At 43.5% G+C, this 22199-nt stretch overlaps 2 protein-coding genes across 3 annotated transcripts in view; both read right to left on the bottom strand.

The window, feature by feature from the left end:
- Positions 1–812: 812 nt before the first annotated feature.
- On the bottom strand, positions 813–3922 carry LOC138215524 (ER membrane protein complex subunit 3). The gene is made up of 9 exons (XM_069177736.1): positions 3835–3922; positions 3295–3525; positions 3007–3064; positions 2667–2760; positions 2434–2538; positions 1819–1900; positions 1523–1602; positions 1265–1347; positions 813–1073 (listed from the first exon to the last, which is right to left on the bottom strand). Exons 2-9 carry the CDS (start codon positions 3447–3449, stop codon positions 948–950), a joined length of 783 nt encoding a protein of 260 aa, XP_069033837.1. The 5' UTR covers positions 3450–3525; positions 3835–3922; the 3' UTR covers positions 813–947.
- Positions 3923–4215: 293 nt separating this feature from the next.
- Positions 4216–22199, bottom strand: part of LOC138215521 (protein NLRC3-like) — a 116573-nt gene continuing 98589 nt past the window's right edge. The window contains exons 13-20 of one of the 2 annotated variants that reach the window (XM_069177726.1): positions 18431–18604; positions 14654–14827; positions 13844–14017; positions 10853–11026; positions 10043–10216; positions 7052–7225; positions 6242–6415; positions 4216–4979 (exon numbers count right to left, since the gene is read on the bottom strand). In XM_069177726.1, the coding sequence (XP_069033827.1) occupies positions 4952–4979; positions 6242–6415; positions 7052–7225; positions 10043–10216; positions 10853–11026; positions 13844–14017; positions 14654–14827; positions 18431–18604 (1246 nt within the window). In that variant the 3' untranslated portion in view covers positions 4216–4951. The remainder of the gene's footprint in view (positions 4980–6241; positions 6416–7051; positions 7226–10042; positions 10217–10852; positions 11027–13843; positions 14018–14653; positions 14828–18430; positions 18605–22199) is intronic. The other variant, XM_069177727.1, reaches the window with a different exon arrangement.

The following is a 22199-nucleotide window of genomic DNA, read 5'->3' as shown; positions in this document are numbered from 1 at the left end:
TTCAAGGGCAACTCACACTGTAGGACACTTAAGTACTTTTCCAAGCTGTACTTCTCTGCCCACGAACACAAAGGCAAATGTACCGTTTTACAGAAATGACAAAGAAACACATGTAAACAAATTAGCAGGGCGCTACATATAGTATGACTTTTTATGTATGCATGTCGTCCAAAATATGATAAAAATGTAATACTTTGACTTTTTTTTAATCATATTTTGGACGATAAACTGTTTTTTAAAATTAATTTGTATTTTTACCAACGTTTCTGCTCTTGTCGACCTTTTAGAGACGATCAAATTCAACAAGAGCAGATTTTTTTTTAAATTATTTATAATACAGTAAAATTTCAGTTTCAACATTTGATATGTTGTCTTTGGTCTATTTTATATTAAATGTGAGTTCATATGATCACATTCTGTTTTTATTTACATTTTTACACAGAAACTTGGTTGTCTATAATCACAACACAGTCTTAGTGGGAGAAAATGTCATTTTGACCCCCCGATGTCAATATCATCGTTTCTTTACTGAACCACATCATTTACCTGGAACACGGAGAGACAGACAGAGATAAGACAGAGACAGACAGACAGACATAGAGAGAGACAAAGACACAGAGAGATACAGACGGGGAGAGAGAGAGAGACACAGAGAGACAGATACAGACAGAGAGATGTAGAGAGAGACAGACAGAGATAGAGACAGACAGACGGAGAGAGAGAGAGATAGAGACAGAGAGACAGATACAGACAGAGAGATGTAGAGAGAGACAGATAGACAGAGTGAGAGACAGAGAGAGACAGACGCCTGCTGAGTTGTGGAGCTCCCTTTATTGGACAGCCTCAGACGTCAAATAGACGTTTAAAGTTCTGTTCCCTCCAAACGTCTTTAAATGCAGCATTCAACAGAACCGAGGGTTCCAGGTCCAGGTCCATGTCCAGGTCCTTCAGAACATGGTGGACTTGATGTCGTGGCTGAAACCTCCAAAGTTCAGTTCTCTGGACATCAGCTCGTCCTCCACGTTCTCCAGAACCCACTGATGTTCTACGATCTCCAGGGCCTCCCACTCACTCTGGAACACACACACACACATATACACACACACACACACACACACACACACACACACACACACACACACACACACACACACACACACAGAGAGAGAGCGTTACAACATGTGTAATGCAACATACTACACGTGTCTGACGTGTTTCCGTTCTGACCAGAAACGGATGAAACTATCGACCTTCAGCGTCTCACCTTAAAAGCCTTGTTGGGGTCAGGGGGCATCGCCATGGCAGCACCTGTCATCTGGTCCTGCATGATCCGTGATTGGTCGGCAGCTGTGAGGTCACACCAGGTTTATTTACCTTCAAACACTTAAAGGATCATTTTCACTGATGATGATGATGATGATACCAAAACACTCCTCTTCATCAGTTCACGAGTTGAACACGCTCTGGACTAACTCTTTGTATCACGTGTTGATTTGAACACGCGTGTGACGCAGCAGCTCACCGTTGTCCTGACCCAGAATCAGGTTATACATGCTCCTCAGTCCGAACACATTCAGGAAGTACCAGGAGGCGGAGCTTACCCTGCACAGGTCAGTAAACACAAACAGACAAACAAACAAACAAACAGAGCGCGTGAAGTTTTCTTTCTATGAACTTTAATATGTTTCTGGTTCTGTTTTATGAGCCTCAGATTGTTTACAGGAAAACAGGCTGTTTGTGTGCTTGGATTATTTCAGAATACATGTTCATGACATGTTGGGTTGAACTGCGATGCGTTCAGGGTCTGCTGGTTCTTACCAGGAGGCGTCCAGAGACAGCAGGTCGATGCCTCTCTGCAACATCGGCTTGAAACGCAGAGTCAGCGGGAAGGGAACCTTCGCTGTAAACAAACAAGTAAACAAAGGCTGTGAAATAAGTAAACAAAAAAGTAAACAATGCCTGTAAAATAAGTAAACAAACACTGTAAAATAAGAAAACAGACTAAAAAGTAAACAAACACGGTAAAAAAGTGAGTAAACAAACACTGTGATAAGTAAACAAACACAGTAAAGAAATGACTGAACAAACACTGTAAAATAAAGTAAACAAACAAATAAACAAAAAGTAAACAAACAAGTAAACAAAACCTTAAATAAGTAAACAAATAAAAAATGACTGTAAAAAAGTAAACAAACACTGTAAAATAAGAAAACAGTCTGAAAAGTAAACAAACACGGTAAAGAAATGAGTAAACAAACATTGTGAAAAGTAAACAAATGTGAAAAGAAATGAGTAAACAAAAAATAAAAGAAAGTAAACAAATGAATAAACAAACATTAGAAAGTAAACAAACAAGTAAACACTGTATATATATATGTGTGTATGTTTACATGTATGCGTTTTTATATGCGTGTGTGTCTGTGATCAACTCACTGATGACGAACCCAGAAAACGCCCAGTTGATCCATCCGCCAATCACAATCATGGGCAGGACGTTGGTCAGGTTTCCTTTCATCATGTCCGTCAACATGCTGCTGTCTGAAACACACTCTGATGAGGGCGGGGCTCTGAGCATGCGGGGGGCATGCCCCCCCCCACCACCACCACCACCACCCCACACACACACACACACACACACACACACACACACACACACACACACACACCTGTCATGGGGTTCTTGGGAACAACCTTCCTCTTGACCTTCTTGAAGAAACCCGTCTCTATGTTGTTGAAAAAATGTTTCCTCATAACGAAGGACTGAAACAAACAGCAGACGAGGCGTTCAAAGACACCGGTTAAATCAAACTCTGGAAACCTGCTCCATCGGGACATTGGTGTCTGTGGTGAGTTCATTGTCTCTAATAACAGTAGGGCATTAGAGTGTCTGGTGAGTTCACTGTCTCTAATAACAGTAGGGCATTAGAGTGTCTGGTGAGTTCACTGATTTGATGAATGAAACGTTGCCACGACGACACACACAGATGAATAAGGAGGTGTGGTTACCTGTCGAGGGATGTACTTCCCGTTCTCTCTGAGGATGCGGCTGCGCAGGAGCACCTGGCTGAACACAAACACAGGTGTGACCTTTGACCTTTGACCTGACACATTCACTGACCTCTTTAAAGTGGACCTCAGAGTGACACGTGTGTGTGTGTGTGTGTGTGTGTGTGTGTGTGTGTGTGTGTGTGTGTGTCCTCAGAGTGAGACGTATGTTTGGACCTGTCTGACAGTGTCCCGTGGGTCACGTGACACCCCGCCGTCCCTCCTGAGGACGGACGGAGACAGTCTCACCTGTCAGACAGCGTCTCCAGCTCCACCTTCTTGTCGCTGTGCAGCAGCTGGGTGACATAGTGACGGATGATCCCCACCAGGAAGGTGATGAAGACGATGGGCAGCACCACCCACAGACGGATACTGGAGTCCAGCAGCAGCTCTGGACCGGACATGGCTGAGGACGGGGGACGAGCCGGGGACAGGACGAGGACAATGATGAGGACCAGCAGGAGTCAGTCTGATCTGTTACTGTTGAGGAGAAGGCGCAACGAGAAGCATGTTACTGCTAACTAACTAACTAACTAACTAACTAACACGCTATAAGCCCCGGATGTTCCCTTTAACTACAGTCAGTGAAGCTAACCAACCACCGTCACGTGACCTCCTTCCTCCTCCGGAGCTACAGTTAGCATTAGCCCCCGTCTCTCTTAATATGAAGCTAGCCAAAGCCGCTCGCCGGCTGATGAAACTCAGCACCTCCGGTATCTTTAATAAAGTCCTCCGTGCTGCTGACAGTCTTCACAACTTCTCCTGAACTTCAACGGAACTTCAACTCACCACATTTCACAACTTTGTCCCCGAGAAGCGCGATACACGACGTCCGGAAGTTCAAAACCGGAAGAAGAAGCACTTCCGGTTATGACGGATAGTTTTTTTTTTTTGTTTTTTTTAAACTTTATTTAGAACATGCAAAAAACAGAACAAACCAACGACCGTCTCGCTTATTTGTCTTCTCTGTGACAAATGTCGACCTCCGTCCTGCTGTTGTGTCCAAATTAATGAAGTGTTCAGAGGTTCCGTTAAATGTTGTAATGCGGTGTTTTTGTGATCCTCTGTGGTGCATTCAAGGACAAAAAGACCCTTAAGATGTGTTTGTCGACCTGTATAAAGATCTAAAAGCATCTTTTGTGAAACTATTTTCTGTCTATTTCAGGCAAGTAAAACCGAATAGGAGCTCATAAAACCTGTTGATTTTTCTCACAAAAGATGAAAACAGCCACCGTAAGCATCACACTTGATGTGTTTTTGTTGTTGTTTTTAACAAACTTTATTGAATGTCTCAGTGAATATTAATACAACACGTGGAAATATGGATAGAATATCAATTCATCATTCAACGATAATATCTGCAAAGGGTAAATAAATGACAATGAAATAGTACAAATTAAAAACATTTAAAAGTTCAGCAATTCAGGTAAATAAAAAGTTGACATGTATTTAGGGCATGTATTTAAAGTAAATCACTCAAATCACTCTTGTTGTTTCTTTTTCTTCAACTTCAAGCAAAGAATCAAAAATAGATCAATCACATTAAAATTACAGAAATAAACAGGAAGTATTTCATCATTAAAACTTACAGAACTAAGTAAATCAATATGTTTATTACATTTGAAAACAACTGAGAAAAGATTTAATAGAAGTAATTCATCATTATTCTGGAATCATGTAATTTCAACAACAATCAGGATATTATAATCCATTAATCATTTACTCGTTCTGCTATTAATGGAATTTAGTTCCCAATGAAAGTCCTGGTCAATGTCACCTGGAGGTACCCACTCTTCCCAACTCCCAGTAACACATCCCAGTCAGAGTCTCTGTAAACCAGCTGCTGCTGCTTCAACCTCTGGTCATCAGGACTCAGCTGATCTTCTCAGCACACCGGCCTGTTTATTCATACTTTGTAGGAAGATGGCTTCCATCTGTAGAGAGAAGCAGAGAGAACAGAGGTGATACCTGAGTGTCTGCAGAGACTCCCTCCATCAGCTGTCAGTCAGTGATGCAGCAGAATAAAGAGCAGCAGGACTTCAGTCCAGTTCGGAGACTTCGGTCCCGTTCAGAAACACCACTTGGTTACTAATGTAATGCTGGTTCTGTGATGTGCAGGCTGCAGACTATTTATACTCTTATTGATACGACTCTCCGTAATTTAGTACAAAAGATGAAATAAATACAAAACATAAAGATGAGACTAGATTGAAGTATTTCTGATGACTTTTTTGTCTGAAATGGTTTAAATTTCTTGGGGGATGGATGTTGTTCAGATGTTAAAGATGCTGCCTGTTGATTCAATACTGTAATGACACTCTCATTGGTTCTTCTGGGTTTTTGAAGAGAAATAACACCACGTCATGTTCTGTATATAAATGAACCGTCTTGAGTAGCAAACTGCAGCAGCATTATTTTCAACAGAAGGTTTTCTTTGATAGTATTTTTACTGGTCAGTAGTTTTCCTGCAGCCCCCTCATCACTAATGATTGATCCGCCCGCTCTGAGTGATATGAAACTGAAACTGAGAGTTTCTGACCGACAGCTCAGATGACGCTCTGACCATTTCAGGCTGAATTCATGAACTCAGCGATAACTATCAGCTGGTTAGTGGTTAGTTTAATAGTTAACCCATGTTGGTAGACTTTAGTTGACTGTGTGTAGCTGCAGGCTGATTTCATCCTGCAGCAGCGACACATGAACGTCCAGCTTGTGGGAAACTTTCATCTCTCCGCCTGTATGTGACGGACTTCCTGGATGTCTCGACCGATCGCTGGTGTTTTCAACCTTTACACGCAAACGATGGTGAACATGGACTGCAGTGAAGAGTGACGGCACTTTAGTCCGTTTCTTCTCTGCTCCGCTGCCTGTAGAGCAGGCGGGACTCTGTGTCTGAGTGTCGGCTGCAGCGGACCGACAGCTGTCCCCCTCCGCTCGCTGCCGACACACATCTCGCGGCGTCCTCTCGGACACATTCATAAATACATTCAAATATATGGGCGGCTGTAAATTTACATGGACGGGCCGCCCAAGTCTAGTATATTTATGAGAAACACTGACATCACTGAAAGCAGCATGGAGCGACTCCAACCCTCTACTGACCTCAGAGTCTGTAGTCATCAACATGAGACATGAAGGAGCTGCAGCTGCTGATTAAACAGAGAAGATCTACAACAGTAACAGACAGTGAACTTACTCCAGAGTCTCCAGACTACAGTGTGGACTCTCCAGAAAACCACACAGCTGCTTCACTGCTGAATCCTGCAGCTCGTTGTGTCTCAGGTCCAGATGTTTCAGATGGGAGGGGTTGGACTTCAGAGCTGAGACCAGAGAATCACAGCTGATCTTTGACAAACTGCAGCTCCTCAATCTAAATAAAGAATAAAAGATGGAGATAAAATCACGTGATCCATCAGATGTGTTCAGTTTGAATGACTTTGTCCTTCTGTTATTGAGGATCTTCATCATGTCAGTCTTCTACTGACATCATCCAAATGTCAGCACAACATTCATCCACCTCTTCACGTCAACACAGATCAATAACATGCTGCTCACCTCCGTCAGGTCTCATTACACCATCACTACTCTACTGATACTTTAAACAGCTGCAGGTGATGATGTTCTTTCATCTGAGTGTGTTGTGAAGGATCAATATCAGTGATCAGACTTTATCTGTGAAGTCACATTGAAATGAGCAGAAACCAAAGACAAATGTCTCCTTCAGGAAGTAAACGTTGAGTTTCAACAGATCAGAGTTCAGAGGATCTTCTGTTTACAGCTGAGACTCTTTAGAACAAATGACAAACATTCATTTACTTTAACAACCATCAGAGGACATCTTCTACACTTTCTGAAACAAACACTCTGAATTTAGGACAAGAACACTGAAAATAGGAACAAAACGACATTTACAGGTTTAAGGATGGAAGTTCTGTTTGTACATGAAGGAGCTGCAGCTGATGATGAAACAGAGAAGATCTACAACAGTAACAGACAGTGAACTTACTCCAGAGTCTCCAGACTACAGTGTGGACTCTCCAGAAAACCACACAGCTGCTTCACTCCTGAATCCTGCAGCTTGTTGTAACTCAGGTCCAGATGTTTCAGATGGGAGGGGTTGGACTTCAGAGCTGAGACCAGAGAATCACAGCTGATCTCTGACAATCTGCAGCTCATCAATCTGAATAAAGAATAAAAGCTGTGAGTTTAGACTCATTCAGTGTTTCATGGTGTGTTCAGAGCTGAAGAAGGTTCACAATGTACAAGTTTAGAAAATGGAAACTCCAAACAGCTGCAGGTTGAAACAGTGAAACAGAAGCAGTGAAGAAGAGCTCTCATTAATATGAATGACAACATGCTGCTGCTTCAATAAAGACGGAGTGACTTCAGCTCTTAAACTCTGCAGCTCCACCAGCGGCTCCATCGATACAAACTCATGTTGTCCAACAAACTGATCCCAGATTCCTCTGAAGATCCTCAAGTTTCAGAAGAAAACAAACATGTCCGACTGAATGTGGAAGAAAAGTCCATCAGATGATCCAAACTACATCTACAACATTTGATGTGATGTGATCTGTTTGAATATTTCAGTCCAACATCATCACATGACTCCAGACCAGTGTGAACAAGCACATACTGAACATTTATTTGTTGCAGTCTGATGTTGTGGAAAAGATTTCTAGTTTTATTTCAATGTCAGACTTTAAGTTGAAAATCCAGAGTTTCAGTTTCACAGTCGATCATCCAGTGAAGGATTTTTCTTCTTCTATGAAGGTTTTAAATGTGGACGTTGCTCTGCCACAGTCAGCGGACTAAACCAGAGAAGAAGAAAACAGACTTTCCCCTGAAGATCCTCAGTGTGGATCAGTAGAATATCAGCTGATGTCTGCAGTTTAGTTTCACCACAACTTTCACATCATGTTCATCTCAGCACAACTAAAACATGGAGTCTTATGTAACCAGAATAATTTAATCTGGGATCTTAATTATTATGTTTAGGAACGATGTTATTGTCCCCTTAAGTAAGGTCGACAGGTTGTCACGTAGCCGTTTTCCTCTGTACACAGAAAAGTCTGAGGAGAGTCAATGTTTTCCTGAATATATCATCTTTGTTACTCCGTGCACAGAGATGGATAGAAGTGATCATCCATGTCTCAATAGAGGATGTTTGTTTTCCCGTCGTCTGTGCTTCGGTATGGTAGGAGTTGTGAGCAGGAAAAGATGAATCAGATTCCGCTAAAGAAAAGTGAACAACTTTAAATTGAATGTTGAACGACGAGCCATTGAAGAGCTGCAGTTTCACCAACAGATCCTTAGAACTTTGAACATTTGATATCCTGGTGAGTTTATTGAAGTTCAATGCTTTTTTACTGTTGCATGCTAGCTTCGTTAGCAGGAATGCTCGACGATATTTAGAAGTAAGTTGTGTATTTTACAAAAACCAGTCAGGATAAATCTGAAGGGGAAACAAAAAACATTCCTGAAGATGTAATGATTGTAATTGAATGCCTTGAGTTCTGTATGTTCACTAATTAGTTGTTATATTGTGTGTGATGTTTACAGCCATGCGGGTTGCAGGCCCAGTTGAGTAAATTGAATTAGTAATGAACTATTGTCCTGCACATGTGCAGAGGCTGTTTTTTTTTTTAATATCTTCTTCTTTGGAACCAGAGGTACCGTCCATCCACCGTCCTGCCTGCCACCACTCACCCCATCTTCATCCATCTTACCGTCTACCTTCACCTGAGAGAATCTTCATCTCAGCTGGACATCACAGTTCACATGGAGTCCATTTCACTGGACATTGTTTGTGCGGGGTGGGGGTGGGGGGGGGGGTAGGACATTTGAGAACTCAACTCTTTCTTTTATACCTTTTTTTCAATTTCATTTATTCCTGAGATCTCAGAGGTTTTTGATTTTCATATTTCCTGCTTGGACACTTTTTGATGTGTGGAATTGTCAATTTGTTGTAGTATTGTTATTATATTGTGTTCTAATTAAACCTTTTGTTGTAAGTGTAATTCAGGGTGGATATTTCTTGTCTGTGCAGCAGTCAGACGAGTGATCGATTAACCAGTCTCCTCATTGAACCTGGATTACATTTGATAATTCCCCTCTTTTCTGTCTATTCTGCACTGTCTCTAAAGCAACAGCTGCACGGGGGTTACATATATATAAATGAACCGTCTTGAGTAGCAAACTGCAGCAGCATTATTTTCAACAGAAGGTTTTCTTTGATAGTATTTTTACTGGTCAGTAGTTTTCCTGCAGCCCCCTCATCACTAATGATTGATCCGCCCGCTCTGAGTGATATGAAACTGAAACTGAGAGTTTCTGACCGACAGCTCAGATGACGCTCTGACCATTTCAGGCTGAATTCATGAAGTCAGCGATAACTATCAGCTGGTTAGTGGTTAGTTTAATAGTTAACCCATGTTGGTAGACTTTAGTTGACTGTGTGTAGCTGCAGGCTGATTTCATCCTGCAGCAGCGACACATGAACGTCCAGCTTGTGGGAAACTTTCATCTCTCCGCCTGTATGTGACGGACTTCCTGGATGTCTCGACCGATCGCTGGTGTTTTCAACCTTTACACGCAAACGATGGTGAACATGGACTGCAGTGAAGAGTGACGGCACTTTAGTCCGTTTCTTCTCTGCTCCGCTGCCTGTAGAGCAGGCGGGACTCTGTGTCTGAGTGTCGGCTGCAGCGGACCGACAGCTGTCCCCCTCCGCTCGCTGCCGACACACATCTCGCGGCGTCCTCTCGGACACATTCATAAATACATTCAAATATATCTGGGCGGCTGTAAATTTACATGGACGGGCCGCCCAAGTCTAGTATATTTATGAGAAACACTGACATCACTGAAAGCAGCATGGAGCGACTCCAACCCTCTACTGACGTCAGAGTCTGTAGTCATCAACATGAGACATGAAGGAGCTGCAGCTGCTGATTAAACAGAGAAGATCTACAACAGTAACAGACAGTGAACTTACTTCAGAGTCTCCAGACTACAGTGTGGACTCTCCAGAAAACCACACAGCTGCTTCACTGCTGAATCCTGCAGCTCGTTGTGTCTCAGGTCCAGATGTTTCAGATGGGAGGGGTTGGACTTCAGAGCTGAGACCAGAGAATCACAGCTGATCTTTGACAAACTGCAGTTCCACAATCTAAATAAAGAATAAAAGATGGAGATAAAATCACGTGATCCATCAGATGTGTTCAGTTTGAATGACTTTGTCCTTCTGTTATTGAGGATCTTCATCATGTCAGTCTTCTACTGACATCATCCAAATGTCAGCACAACATTCATCCACCTCTTCACGTCAACACAGATCAATAACATGCTGCTCACCTCCGTCAGGTCTCATTACACCATCACTACTCTACTGATACTTTAAACAGCTGCAGGTGATGATGTTCTTTCATCTGAGTGTGTTGTGAAGGATCAATATCAGTGATCAGACTTTATCTGTGAAGTCACATTGAAATGAGCAGAAACCAAAGACAAATGTCTCCTTCAGGAAGAAAACGTTGAGTTTCAACAGATCAGAGTTCAGAGGATCTTCTGTTTACAGCTGAGACTCTTTAGAACAAATGACAAACATTCATTTACTTTAACAACCATCAGAGGACATCTTCTACACTTTCTGAAACAAACACTCTGAATTTAGGACAAGAACACTGAAAATAGGAACAAAACGACATTTACAGGTTTAAGGATGGAAGTTGTGTTTGTACATGAAGGAGCTGCAGCTGATGATGAAACAGAGAAGATCTACAACAGTAACAGTCAGTGAACTTACTTCAGAGTCTCCAGACTACAGTGTGGACTCTCCAGAAAACCACACAGCTGCTTCACTCCTGAATCCTGCAGCTTGTTGTAACTCAGGTCCAGATGTTTCAGATGGGAGGGGTTGGACTTCAGAGCTGAGACCAGAGAATCACAGCTGATCTCTGACAATCTGCAGCTCATCAATCTGAATAAAGAATAAAAGCTGTGAGTTTAGACTCATTCAGTGTTTCATGGTGTGTTCAGAGCTGAAGAAGGTTCACAATGTACAAGTTTAGAAAATGGAAACTCCAAACAGCTGCAGGTTGAAACAGTGAAACAGAAGCAGTGAAGAAGAGCTCTCATTAATATGAATGACAACATGCTGCTGCTTCAATAAAGACGGAGTGACTTCAGCTCTTAAACTCTGCAGCTCCACCAGCGGCTCCATCGATACAAACTCATGTTGTCCAACAAACTGATCTCAGATTCCTCTGAAGATCCTCAAGTTTCAGAAGAAAACAAACATGTCCGACTGAATGTGGAAGAAAAGTCCATCAGATGATCCAAACTACATCTACAACATTTGATGTGATGTGATCTGTTTGAATATTTCAGTCCAACATCATCACATGACTCCAGACCAGTGTGAACAAGCACATACTGAACATTTATTTGTTGCAGTCTGATGTTGTGGAAAAGATTTCTAGTTTTATTTCAATGTCAGACTTTAAGTTGAAAATCCAGAGTTTCAGTTTCACAGTCGATCATCCAGTGAAGGATTTTTCTTCTTCTATGAAGGTTTTAAATGTGGACGTTGCTCTGCCACAGTCAGCGGACTAAACCAGAGAAGAAGAAAACAGACTTTCCCCTGAAGATCCTCAGTGTGGATCAGTAGAATATCAGCTGATGTCTGCAGTTTAGTTTCACCACAACTTTCACATCATGTTCATCTCAGCACAACTAAAACATGGAGTCTTATGTAACCAGAATAATTTAATCTGGGATCTTAATTATTATGTTTAGGAACGATGTTATTGTCCCCTTAAGTAAGGTCGACAGGTTGTCACGTAGCCGTTTTCCTCTGTACACAGAAAAGTCTGAGGAGAGTCAATGTTTTCCTGAATATATCATCTTTGTTACTCCGTGCACAGAGATGGATAGAAGTGATCATCCATGTCTCAATAGAGGATGTTTGTTTTTCCGTCGTCTGTGCTTCGGTATGGTAGGAGTTGTGAGCAGGAAAAGATGAATCAGATTCCGCTAAAGAAAAGTGAACAACTTTAAATTGAATGTTGAACGACGAGCCATTGAAGAGCTGCAGTTTCACCAACAGATCCTTAGAACTTTGAACATTTGATATCCTGGTGAGTTTATTGAAGTTCAATGCTTTTTTACTGTTGCATGCTAGCTTCGTTAGCAGGAATGCTCGACGATATTTAGAAGTAAGTTGTGTATTTTACAAAAACCAGTCAGGATAAATCTGAAGGGGAAACAAAAAACATTCCTGAAGATGTAATGATTGTAATTGAATGCCTTGAGTTCTGTATGTTCACTAATTAGTTGTTATATTGTGTGTGATGTTTACAGCCATGCGGGTTGCAGGCCCAGTTGAGTAAATTGAATTAGTAATGAACTATTGTCCTGCACATGTGCAGAGGCTGTTTTTTTTTTTAATATCTTCTTCTTTGGAACCAGAGGTACCGTCCATCCACCGTCCTGCCTGCCACCACTCACCCCATCTTCATCCATCTTACCGTCTACCTTCACCTGAGAGAATCTTCATCTCAGCTGGACATCACAGTTCACCTGGAGTCCATTTCACTGGACATTGTTTGTGCGGGGTGGGGGTGGGGGGGGGGGTAGGACATTTGAGAACTCAACTCTTTCTTTTATACCTTTTTTTCAATTTCATTTATTCCTGAGATCTCAGAGGTTTTTGATTTTCATATTTCCTGCTTGGACACTTTTTGATGTGTGGAATTGTCAATTTGTTGTAGTATTGTTATTATATTGTGTTCTAATTAAACCTTTTGTTGTAAGTGTAATTCAGGGTGGATATTTCTTGTCTGTGCAGCAGTCAGACGAGTGATGGATTAACCAGTCTCCTCATTGAACCTGGATTACATTTGATAATTCCCCTCTTTTCTGTCTATTCTGCACTGTCTCTAAAGCAACAGCTGCACGGGGGTTACATATATATAAATGAACCGTCTTGAGTAGCAAACTGCAGCAGCATTATTTTCAACAGAAGGTTTTCTTTGATAGTATTTTTACTGGTCAGTAGTTTTCCTGCAGCCCCCTCATCACTAATGATTGATCCGCCCGCTCTGAGTGATATGAAACTGAAACTGAGAGTTTCTGACCGACAGCTCAGATGACGCTCTGACCATTTCAGGCTGAATTCATGAAGTCAGCGATAACTATCAGCTGGTTAGTGGTTAGTTTAATAGTTAACCCATGTTGGTAGACTTTAGTTGACTGTGTGTAGCTGCAGGCTGATTTCATCCTGCAGCAGCGACACATGAACGTCCAGCTTGTGGGAAACTTTCATCTCTCCGCCTGTATGTGACGGACTTCCTGGATGTCTCGACCGATCGCTGGTGTTTTCAACCTTTACACGCAAACGATGGTGAACATGGACTGCAGTGAAGAGTGACGGCACTTTAGTCCGTTTCTTCTCTGCTCCGCTGCCTGTAGAGCAGGCGGGACTCTGTGTCTGAGTGTCGGCTGCAGCGGACCGACAGCTGTCCCCCTCCGCTCGCTGCAGACACACATCTCGCGGCGTCCTCTCGGACACATTCATAAATACATTCAAATATATCTGGGCGGCTGTAAATTTACATGGACGGGCCGCCCAAGTCTAGTATATTTATGAGAAACACTGACATCACTGAAAGCAGCATGGAGCGACTCCAACCCTCTACTGACCTCAGAGTCTGTAGTCATCAACATGAGACATGAAGGAGCTGCAGCTGCTGATTAAACAGAGAAGATCTACAACAGTAACAGACAGTGAACTTACTTCAGAGTCTCCAGACTACAGTGTGGACTCTCCAGAAAACCACACAGCTGCTTCACTGCTGAATCCTGCAGGTTGTTGTTACTCAGGTCCAGATGTTTCAGATGGGAGGGGTTGGACTTCAGAGCTGAGACCAGAGAATCACAGCTGATCTTTGACAAACTGCAGCTCTTCAATCTAAATAAAGAATAAAAGATGGAGATAAAATCACGTGATCCATCAGATGTGTTCAGTTTGAATGACTTTGTCCTTCTGTTATTGAGGATCTTCATCATGTCAGCCGTCTACTGACATCATCCAAATGTCAGCACAACATTCATCCACCTCTTCATGTCAACACAGATCAATAACATGCTGCTCACCTCCGTCAGGTCTCATTACACCATCACTACTCTACTGATACTTTAAACAGCTGCAACTGATGATGTTCTTTCATCTGAGTGTGTTGTGAAGGATCAATATCAGTGATCAGACTTTATCTGTGAAGTCACATTGAAATGAGCAGAAACCAAAGACAAATGTCTCCTTCAGGAAGTAAACGTTGAGTTTCAACAGATCAGAGTTCAGAGGATCTTCTGTTTACAGCTGAGACTCTTTAGAACAAATGACAAACATTCATTTACTTTAACAACCATCAGAGGACATTTTCTACACTTTCTGCAACAAACACTCTGAATTTAGGACAAGAACACTGAAAATAGGAACAAAACGACATTTACAGGTTTAAGGATGGAAGTTCTGTTTGTACATGAAGGAGCGGCAGCTGCTGATTAAACAGAGAAGATCTACAACAGTAACAGACAGTGAACTTACTTCAGAGTCTCCAGACTACAGTGTGGACTCTCCAGAAAACCACACAGCTGCTTCACTGCTGAATCCTGCAGGTTGTTGTCACTCAGGTCCAGATGTTTCAGATGGGAGGGGTTGGACTTCAGAGCTGAGACCAGAGAATAACAGCTGATCTCTGACAATCTGCAGCTCTTCAATCTGAATAAAGAATAAAAGCTGTGAGTTTAGACTCATTCAGTGTTTCATGGTGTGTTCAGAGCTGAAGAAGGTTCACAATGTACAAGTTTATAAAATGGAAACTCCAAACAGCTGCAGGTTGAAACAGTGAAACAGAAGCAGTGAAGAAGAGCTCTCATTAATATGAATGACAACATGCTGCTGCTTCAATAAAGACGGAGTGACTTCAGCTCTTAAACTCTGCAGCTCCACCAGCGGCTCCATCGATACAAACTCATGTTGTCCAACAAACTGATCCCAGATTCCTCTGAAGATCCTCAAGTTTCAGAAGAAAACAAACATGTCCGACTGAATGTGGAAGAAAAGTCCATCAGATGATCCAAACTACATCTACAACATTTGATGTGATGTGATCTGTTTGAATATTTCAGTCCAACATCATCACATGACTCCAGACCAGTGTGAACAAGCACATACTGAACATTTATTTGTTGCAGTCTGATGTTGTGGAAAAGATTTCTAGTTTTATTTCAATGTCAGACTTTAAGGTGAAAATCCAGAGTTTCAGTTTCACAGTTGATCATCCAGTGAAGGATTTTTCTTCTTCTATGAAGGTTTTAAATGTGGACGTTGCTCTGCCACAGTCAGCGGACTAAACCAGAGAAGAAGAAAACAGACTTTCCCCTGAAGATCCTCAGTGTGGATCAGTAGAATATCAGCTGATGTCTGCAGTTTAGTTTCACCACAACTTTCACATCATGTGTTAGGATTCCTGTCTGTTCCTAGTGTGTTTTCCCCTGTTTAACCCCCGAATACCTTTCCTCCTGTGTCCTGTCATTTCCCTGTCTGTTTTTCTCCCTCAGCAGTACCCTCCTCCAAGCACCGCCCACTACCGCACCTCTCCGACAGCACAGCTGAGCGGCATGCCAATTGATTACGCCAGCCGCTACTAATACTCCGGTCTCCTGCCCATCCGGTGTCAGTTCGTCCGTTGCCCACCCGTCAACCCGTCCAGTAAGTTCCTTCCGTCTCCCGTTGTTGAGATTACGATTCTGACCTGTTTCCTGCCGTTCAGTGTCGGGCCACGGGCATCCACCTGAACGAAGAAGATTCCAGATCGTTCCTCGGAGATCATCTGCTGCAATCTTGGCAATCCTGTGTCGAGCTACGAGTGTCACACAGTCGACCCTGCCGGTTCCGTCCAGTGTCGAGCCACGGGCATCACCTGCACGAAGAGACCCTCCAGTGCGTTCCTCGGAGATCTGCTGTCGAGGTTTGGGGCGATCCTGTGTCGAGTCGCGGACGTCACACAGTCGATCCAGCCAATCAGCTCACTGAGGAGAGATCTGGGGATTCCCCCCAGCGGAGCATCGCCGTTCGGCTACGTCACCCGGTCACGTGTCAAGGAGAACCCCGGGATTCCCTCGGGTGGCGAAGCGCAGATTGACACAGACTCTTGGCGTGCATTTCCTGTTTGTTCTCACTGCCCGGGGAATAAAGACCTGATTCCTAAGAGATTTCGCCGTGTGTCTGCATTTGGGTTCGTTGATCCTCTCACCCCATAACATCATGTTCATCTCAGCACAACTAAAACATGGAGTCTTATGTAACCAGAATAATTTAATCTGGGATCTTAATTATTATGTTTAGGAACGATGTTATTGTCCCCTTAAGTAAGGTCGACAGGTTGTCACGTAGCCGTTTTCCTCTGTACACAGAAAAGTCCGAGGAGAGTCAATGTTTTCCTGAATATATCATCTTTGTTACTCCGTGCACAGAGATGGATAGAAGTGATCATCCATGTCTCAATAGAGGATGTTTGTTTTTCCGTCTGTGCTTCGGTATGGTAGGAGTTGTGAGCAGGAAAAGATGAATCAGATTCCACTAAAGAAAAGTGAACAACTTTAAATTGAATGTTGAACGACGAGCCATTGAAGAGCTGCAGTTTCACCAACAGATCCTTAGAACTTTGAACATTTGATATCCTGGTGAGTTTATTGGAGTTCAATGCTTTTTTACTGTTGCATGCTAGCTTCGTTAGCAGGAATGCTCGACGATATTTAGAAGTAAGTTGTGTATTTTACAAAAACCAGTCAGGATAAATCTGAAGGGGAAACAAAAAACATTCCTGAAGATGTAATGATTGTAATTGAATGCCTTGAGTTCTGTATGTTCACTAATTAGTTGTTATATTGTGTGTGATGTTTACAGCCATGCGGGTTGCAGGCCCAGTTGAGTAAATTGAATTAGTAATGAACTATTGTCCTGCACATGTGCAGAGGCTGTTTTTTTTTAATATCTTCTTCGTTGGAACCAGAGGTACCGTCCATCCACCGTCCTGCCTGCCACCACTCACCCCATCTTCATCCATCTTACCGTCTACCTTCACCTGAGAGAATCTTCATCTCAGCTGGACATCACAGTTCACCTGGAGTCCATTTCACTGGACATTGTTTGGGGGGTAGGACATTTGAGAAATCAAGTCTTTCTTTTATACCTTTTCTTCAATTTCATTTATTCCTGAGATCTCAGAGGTTTTTGATTTTCATATTTCCTGCTTGGACACTTTTTGATGTGTGGAATTGTCAATTTGTTGTAGTATTGTTATTATATTGTGTTCTAATTAAACCTTTTGTTGTAAGTGTAATTCAGGGTGGATATTTCTTGTCTGTGCAGCAGTCAGACGAGTGATCGATTAACCAGTCTCCTCTTTGAACCTGGATTAGATTTGATAATTCCCCTCTTTTCTGTCTATTCTGCACTGTCTCTAAAGCAACAGCTGCACGGGGGTTACATATATAGAAATGAACCGTCTTGAGTAGCAAACTGCAGCAGCATTATTTTCAACAGAAGGTTTTCTTTGATAGTATTTTTACTGGTCAGTAGTTTTCCTGCAGCCCCCTCATCACTAATGATTGATCCGCCCGCTCTGAGTGATATGAAACTGAAACTGAGAGTTTCTGACCGACAGCTCAGATGACGCTCTGACCATTTCAGGCTGAATTCATCAACTCAGCGATAACTATCAGCTGGTTAGTGGTTAGTTTAATAGTTAACCCATGTTGGTAGACTTTAGTTGACTGTGTGTAGCTGCAGGCTGATTTCATCCTGCAGCAGCGACACATGAACGTCCAGCTTGTGGGAAACTTTCATCTCTCCGCCTGTATGTGACGGACTTCCTGGATGTCTCGACCGATCGCTGGTGTTTTCAACCTTTACACGCAAACGATGGTGAACATGGACTGCAGTGAAGAGTGACGGCACTTTAGTCCGTTTCTTCTCTGCTCCGCTGCCTGTAGAGCAGGCGGGACTCTGTGTCTGAGTGTCGGCTGCAGCGGACCGACAGCTGTCCCCCTCCGCTCGCTGCCGACACACATCTCGCGGCGTCCTCTCGGACACATTCATAAATACATTCAAATATATCTGGGCGGCTGTAAATTTACATGGACGGGCCGCCCAAGTCTAGTATATTTATGAGAAACACTGACATCACTGAAAGCAGCATGGAGCGACTCCAACCCTCTACTGACCTCAGAGTCTGTAGTCATCAACATGAGACATGAAGGAGCTGCAGCTGCTGATTAAACAGAGAAGATCTACAACAGTAACAGACAGTGAACTTACTCCAGAGTCTCCAGACTACAGTGTGGACTCTCCAGAAAACCACACAGCTGCTTCACTGCTGAATCCTGGAGGTAGTTGTTACTCAGGTCCAGATGTTTCAGATGGGAGGGGTTTGACTTCAGAGCTGAGACCAGAGAATCACAGCTGATCTCTGACAAACTGCAGCTCTTCAATCTGAATAAAGAATAAAAGATGGAGATAAAATCACGTGATCCATCAGATGTGTTCAGATTTAATGAGTTTGTCCAACACACAATACCGATGTAGATTTTCTCCTTAAACACCGGAGTCTGAAGGAGATTTCATGACATTCAAAAAATGTAAAATGTCTTCAGATTTGTGTTCATGAAAATAGTGAAACTGCACTGACTGCTGCCGTCTCTTCAATATATTCAAATCAAAAGTTCTGATTCAGTTCATGAACTGACCTCAGAGTCTCCAGACTACAGTTTGGACTCTTCAGTCCAGCAGATAGCTGCTTCACTCCTGAATCCTTCAGCTGGTTGTCACTCAAGTCCAGATGTTTCAGATGGGAGGGGTCAGACTTCAGAGCTGAGGTCACGACTTCACAGTGAGTCTCTGAGAGTCCACAGCCAACAAGTCTGTAACGACACAAATTTTACAAAATATGTTATTATGAAAGACGACACTTTATATTTACTTCCTGTGATTAATAACAAACAGTTTGACACTTCCTGTTTGACATTCACGCTGCGTTCCAGATTGCAAATTATTTCTTTATACTTTTAGTACTTAGTCTCGGTGGCTCAGTCAATGTGACGCATCTTCTGCTGCAGAGGATTGTGGGTCAGAACAGCCAGAGCAGCATGCTGACCTGCAGACTGGAGAATACGACCGAACGTAGTACAACATCCTGGTACTTTTGGAGTACTACATTTAACACACTATGTATTGGGACATACTGATCTTCTTCTGCCGTACTAAATAGTGTGGTCGTATGGATACTGGAACGCAGGTGCTGCCTCCCAATTGTCCACTACATGGTGACTATATAGTGAACAAACTCCACTCTGATTGGCCACTCGTCCACTATGTGGTGTCGTAACGCAGCAAGGGTGAGTCTTCACATCGGTGCATCACGTCTGCTACAGCTGCCTCCATGTTTCTCCCTCCACATCCCAGCAGCTGCTCTCCAGCATCTCTCTCTGTCTGTGATTACCTGAGTGGAAGCAGGTGCACCGGGACCGGAGCAGAACCTCACCAGCTGCCTCAGATCTCCATCAACAGGATACGTAACTCAGACCCAGCGCAGTCACACCCACCCTGCCAGATCGTACACGCTGTTCAGTCTCATTCCAGCTTTGCTTTCTTGCATTTTGCTGAGATTCTGATCCAGTTATTCTCTCCATCAGTTCCAAAATGAACAACACAGGAAAGAGAAAGCCAGCGCAGAAGAGCCTTAAAGTGCAACACCACTGAGGGCCACTAGGGGCCGTCTCCAAAGAACCTCAGTCTCCATAGACTCCCACTGAAAAAGCATCAAGTTCTCTCCTGAAATACAAAGTCAGTAAATGTTTTCCACAAGTCATCATGGTGTCATTAGATAAACTCCCTCCTTCTGATCAGTGTTCTGGTCCTTCTGGAAATAATTCATCATTCATTAGATATTAGGACTCAAACACAGATATGTTTGGGGGCGGAGCTGTTTGATTGACAGGCCTGGAGTGGTTTCAGGGTTTACTGTTTATGTGGGCGGAGCCTAATGTCCCTGGGCTCCCTGTTCGGTCCACTGATTGCTCCTCCCAGCTCATCAAAATATGGTCTCTTCTGGGTCCACAACATCAAGACAGCGTCGGCTGAAATGTCCGACTGGAGGCTTCAAAACGAGCCCTCACATCCTGATGGGTGACGTCACGGTGGGCTGCACTGTATGCAGTCAATTAATAGTTACCTGGATGTAACTTCAGTTCTATGAGTATGTTTAGTGCGCTACCTCATGTAAAGCTTCAGCAGTTTCAATGATATCATATGGTGGTTTATGAAAAATTCATATTGGAAATATGTTAAAAACCGGTTGAACCAGAATCCTGACCAGAACTACAACTGACATTAATGTTTATAACAAACCAGTGGAACCCTGTTTAAAGAATAATGACAATGTTCTAGTGAGAATATTTGAAGAACCAAACTACTGATCTGATTGATAACATTAATGATCACATTTGGACTCACCGAGCCGTCCTGCAGTTCCTCACAGCTGGGATCAGTCTCCGTCGTCCCTCCTCTGATGTGTTGTACTTCTTCAGGTCCAACTCATCCAGAACCTCCTCTGACATCTGCAGCATGGAGGCCAGACCTGAGCAGTGGATGTCAGAGAGTTTCTTCTTTGATCTGTTCTCTGACTTCAGGAAGTCTTGGATCTCCTGATGGACTGAGAGGTCGTTCATCTCCATCAGACAGTGGAAGATGTTGATGCTTCTGTCTGGAGAGATTTCATCACTGTTCATCTCCTTCAGGTTCTTGATGGCTTTCTGGATGATTCTTGAACTGCTCATTTTCGGACCCAGCAGGCCTCCTAAGAGTCTCTGGTTGGACTTCAGAGTGAGGCCATGAAGGAAGCGAACAAACAGGTCCAAGTGGCCACTTTTACTTTGGAGGGATTTTTCCATGGCTCCTCTCAGGAAGTCATCCAAAGGAGGGAAACCATCATCATTGTTTCTACAAAACTTAGAAATATTCTTCAGAAACGACTTTTCTTTTGAATCTGTCTTATCTTCCAGGAAGTCCTTCAGGAAGTCCTGCAGCACCTCTGTGTTCCTGTCGGTGAAACAGTGGAACATGTAGACTGCAGCCAGAAACTCTTGAACGCTCAGATGAACAAAGCAGTAGACTGTTTTCTGGAAGATCACACACTCTCTCTTGAAGATCTCTGTACAAACTCCTGAGTACACCGAGGCCTCTGTGACGTCCAGACCGCACCGCTGCAGGTCTTCTTGGTAGAACATGATGTTTCCTTCCTCCAGATGTTCAAACGCCAGCCTCCCCAGCTTCAGAAGAACTTCCCCGTCAGCCTCAGTCAGCTCCTGTGGACTCGTCTCTTGTCCATCGTACTTGTTCTTCTTCCTCTTGGTCTGAACCAGCAGGAAGTGTGAGTACATGTCAGTCAGGGTCTTGGGCAGCTCTCCTCTCTGCTCGGTGGTCAACATGTGGTCCAGAACTGTAGCGCTGATCCAGCAGAAGACGGGGATTCCACACATGATGTGGAGGCTCCTGGAGGTCTTGATGTGGGAGATGATGCTGCTGGACCGCTCTTCATCATTGAACCTCCTCCTGAAGTACTCCTCCTTCTGGGCGTCAGTGAAGCCTCGTACTTCCGTCAGCCTGTCGACACACTCAGGAGGGATCTGATTGGCCGCCGCGGGTCGGGAAGTTATCCAGACGAGAGCCGAGGGAAGCAGATTCCCCTCGATGAGGTTGGTCAGCAGCACGTCGACGGAGGACTCGTGAGTGACATCAACCAGCTTCCTGCTGCTGAAGTCCAGAGAGAGTCTGCTTTCATCCAGGCCGTCAAAGATGAACAGAAGCTTCCAGACAGCGAGCTGCTCTGCTGAGACCTTCTGTAACGTTGGATGGAAAACACGGAGCAGCGTGAGAAGACTGTACCGCTCATCTCGGATCAAGTTCAGCTCCCTGAACGACAGCAGAATCACCACGCTGACGTCCTGGTTCTCCGAGCCCTCGGCCCAGTCCAGAGAGAACTTCTGCACCGAGAAGGTTTTTCCGACACCGGCGACGCCGTTGGTCAGAA

Source organism: Embiotoca jacksoni, unplaced genomic scaffold, assembly GCF_022577435.1.
Source record: "Embiotoca jacksoni isolate LCO1_2020_lvr unplaced genomic scaffold, fEmbJac1.0.p SCAF_77, whole genome shotgun sequence".
Taxonomy (NCBI): Eukaryota; Metazoa; Chordata; class Actinopteri; family Embiotocidae; genus Embiotoca; species Embiotoca jacksoni.
The sequence above is the reverse complement of the archived record's forward strand: the minus strand, read 5'-3'. Positions and strand labels throughout refer to the sequence as shown.

Excerpts from the sequence above, each read along its gene's own strand:
- LOC138215524 (XM_069177736.1), bottom strand. The coding sequence starts at position 3,449 with ATGTCCGGTCCAGAGCTGCTGCTGGACTCCAGTATCCGTCTGTGGGTG. Across the intron at positions 1,901-2,433 it reads GTTTTCTGGGTTCGTCATCA|CGAAGGTTCCCTTCCCGCTG; the intron begins GTGAGTTGATCA and ends GTTTGTTTACAG. Across the intron at positions 1,348-1,522 it reads GATTCTGGGTCAGGACAACG|CTGCCGACCAATCACGGATC; the intron begins GTGAGCTGCTGC and ends GTGACCTCACAG.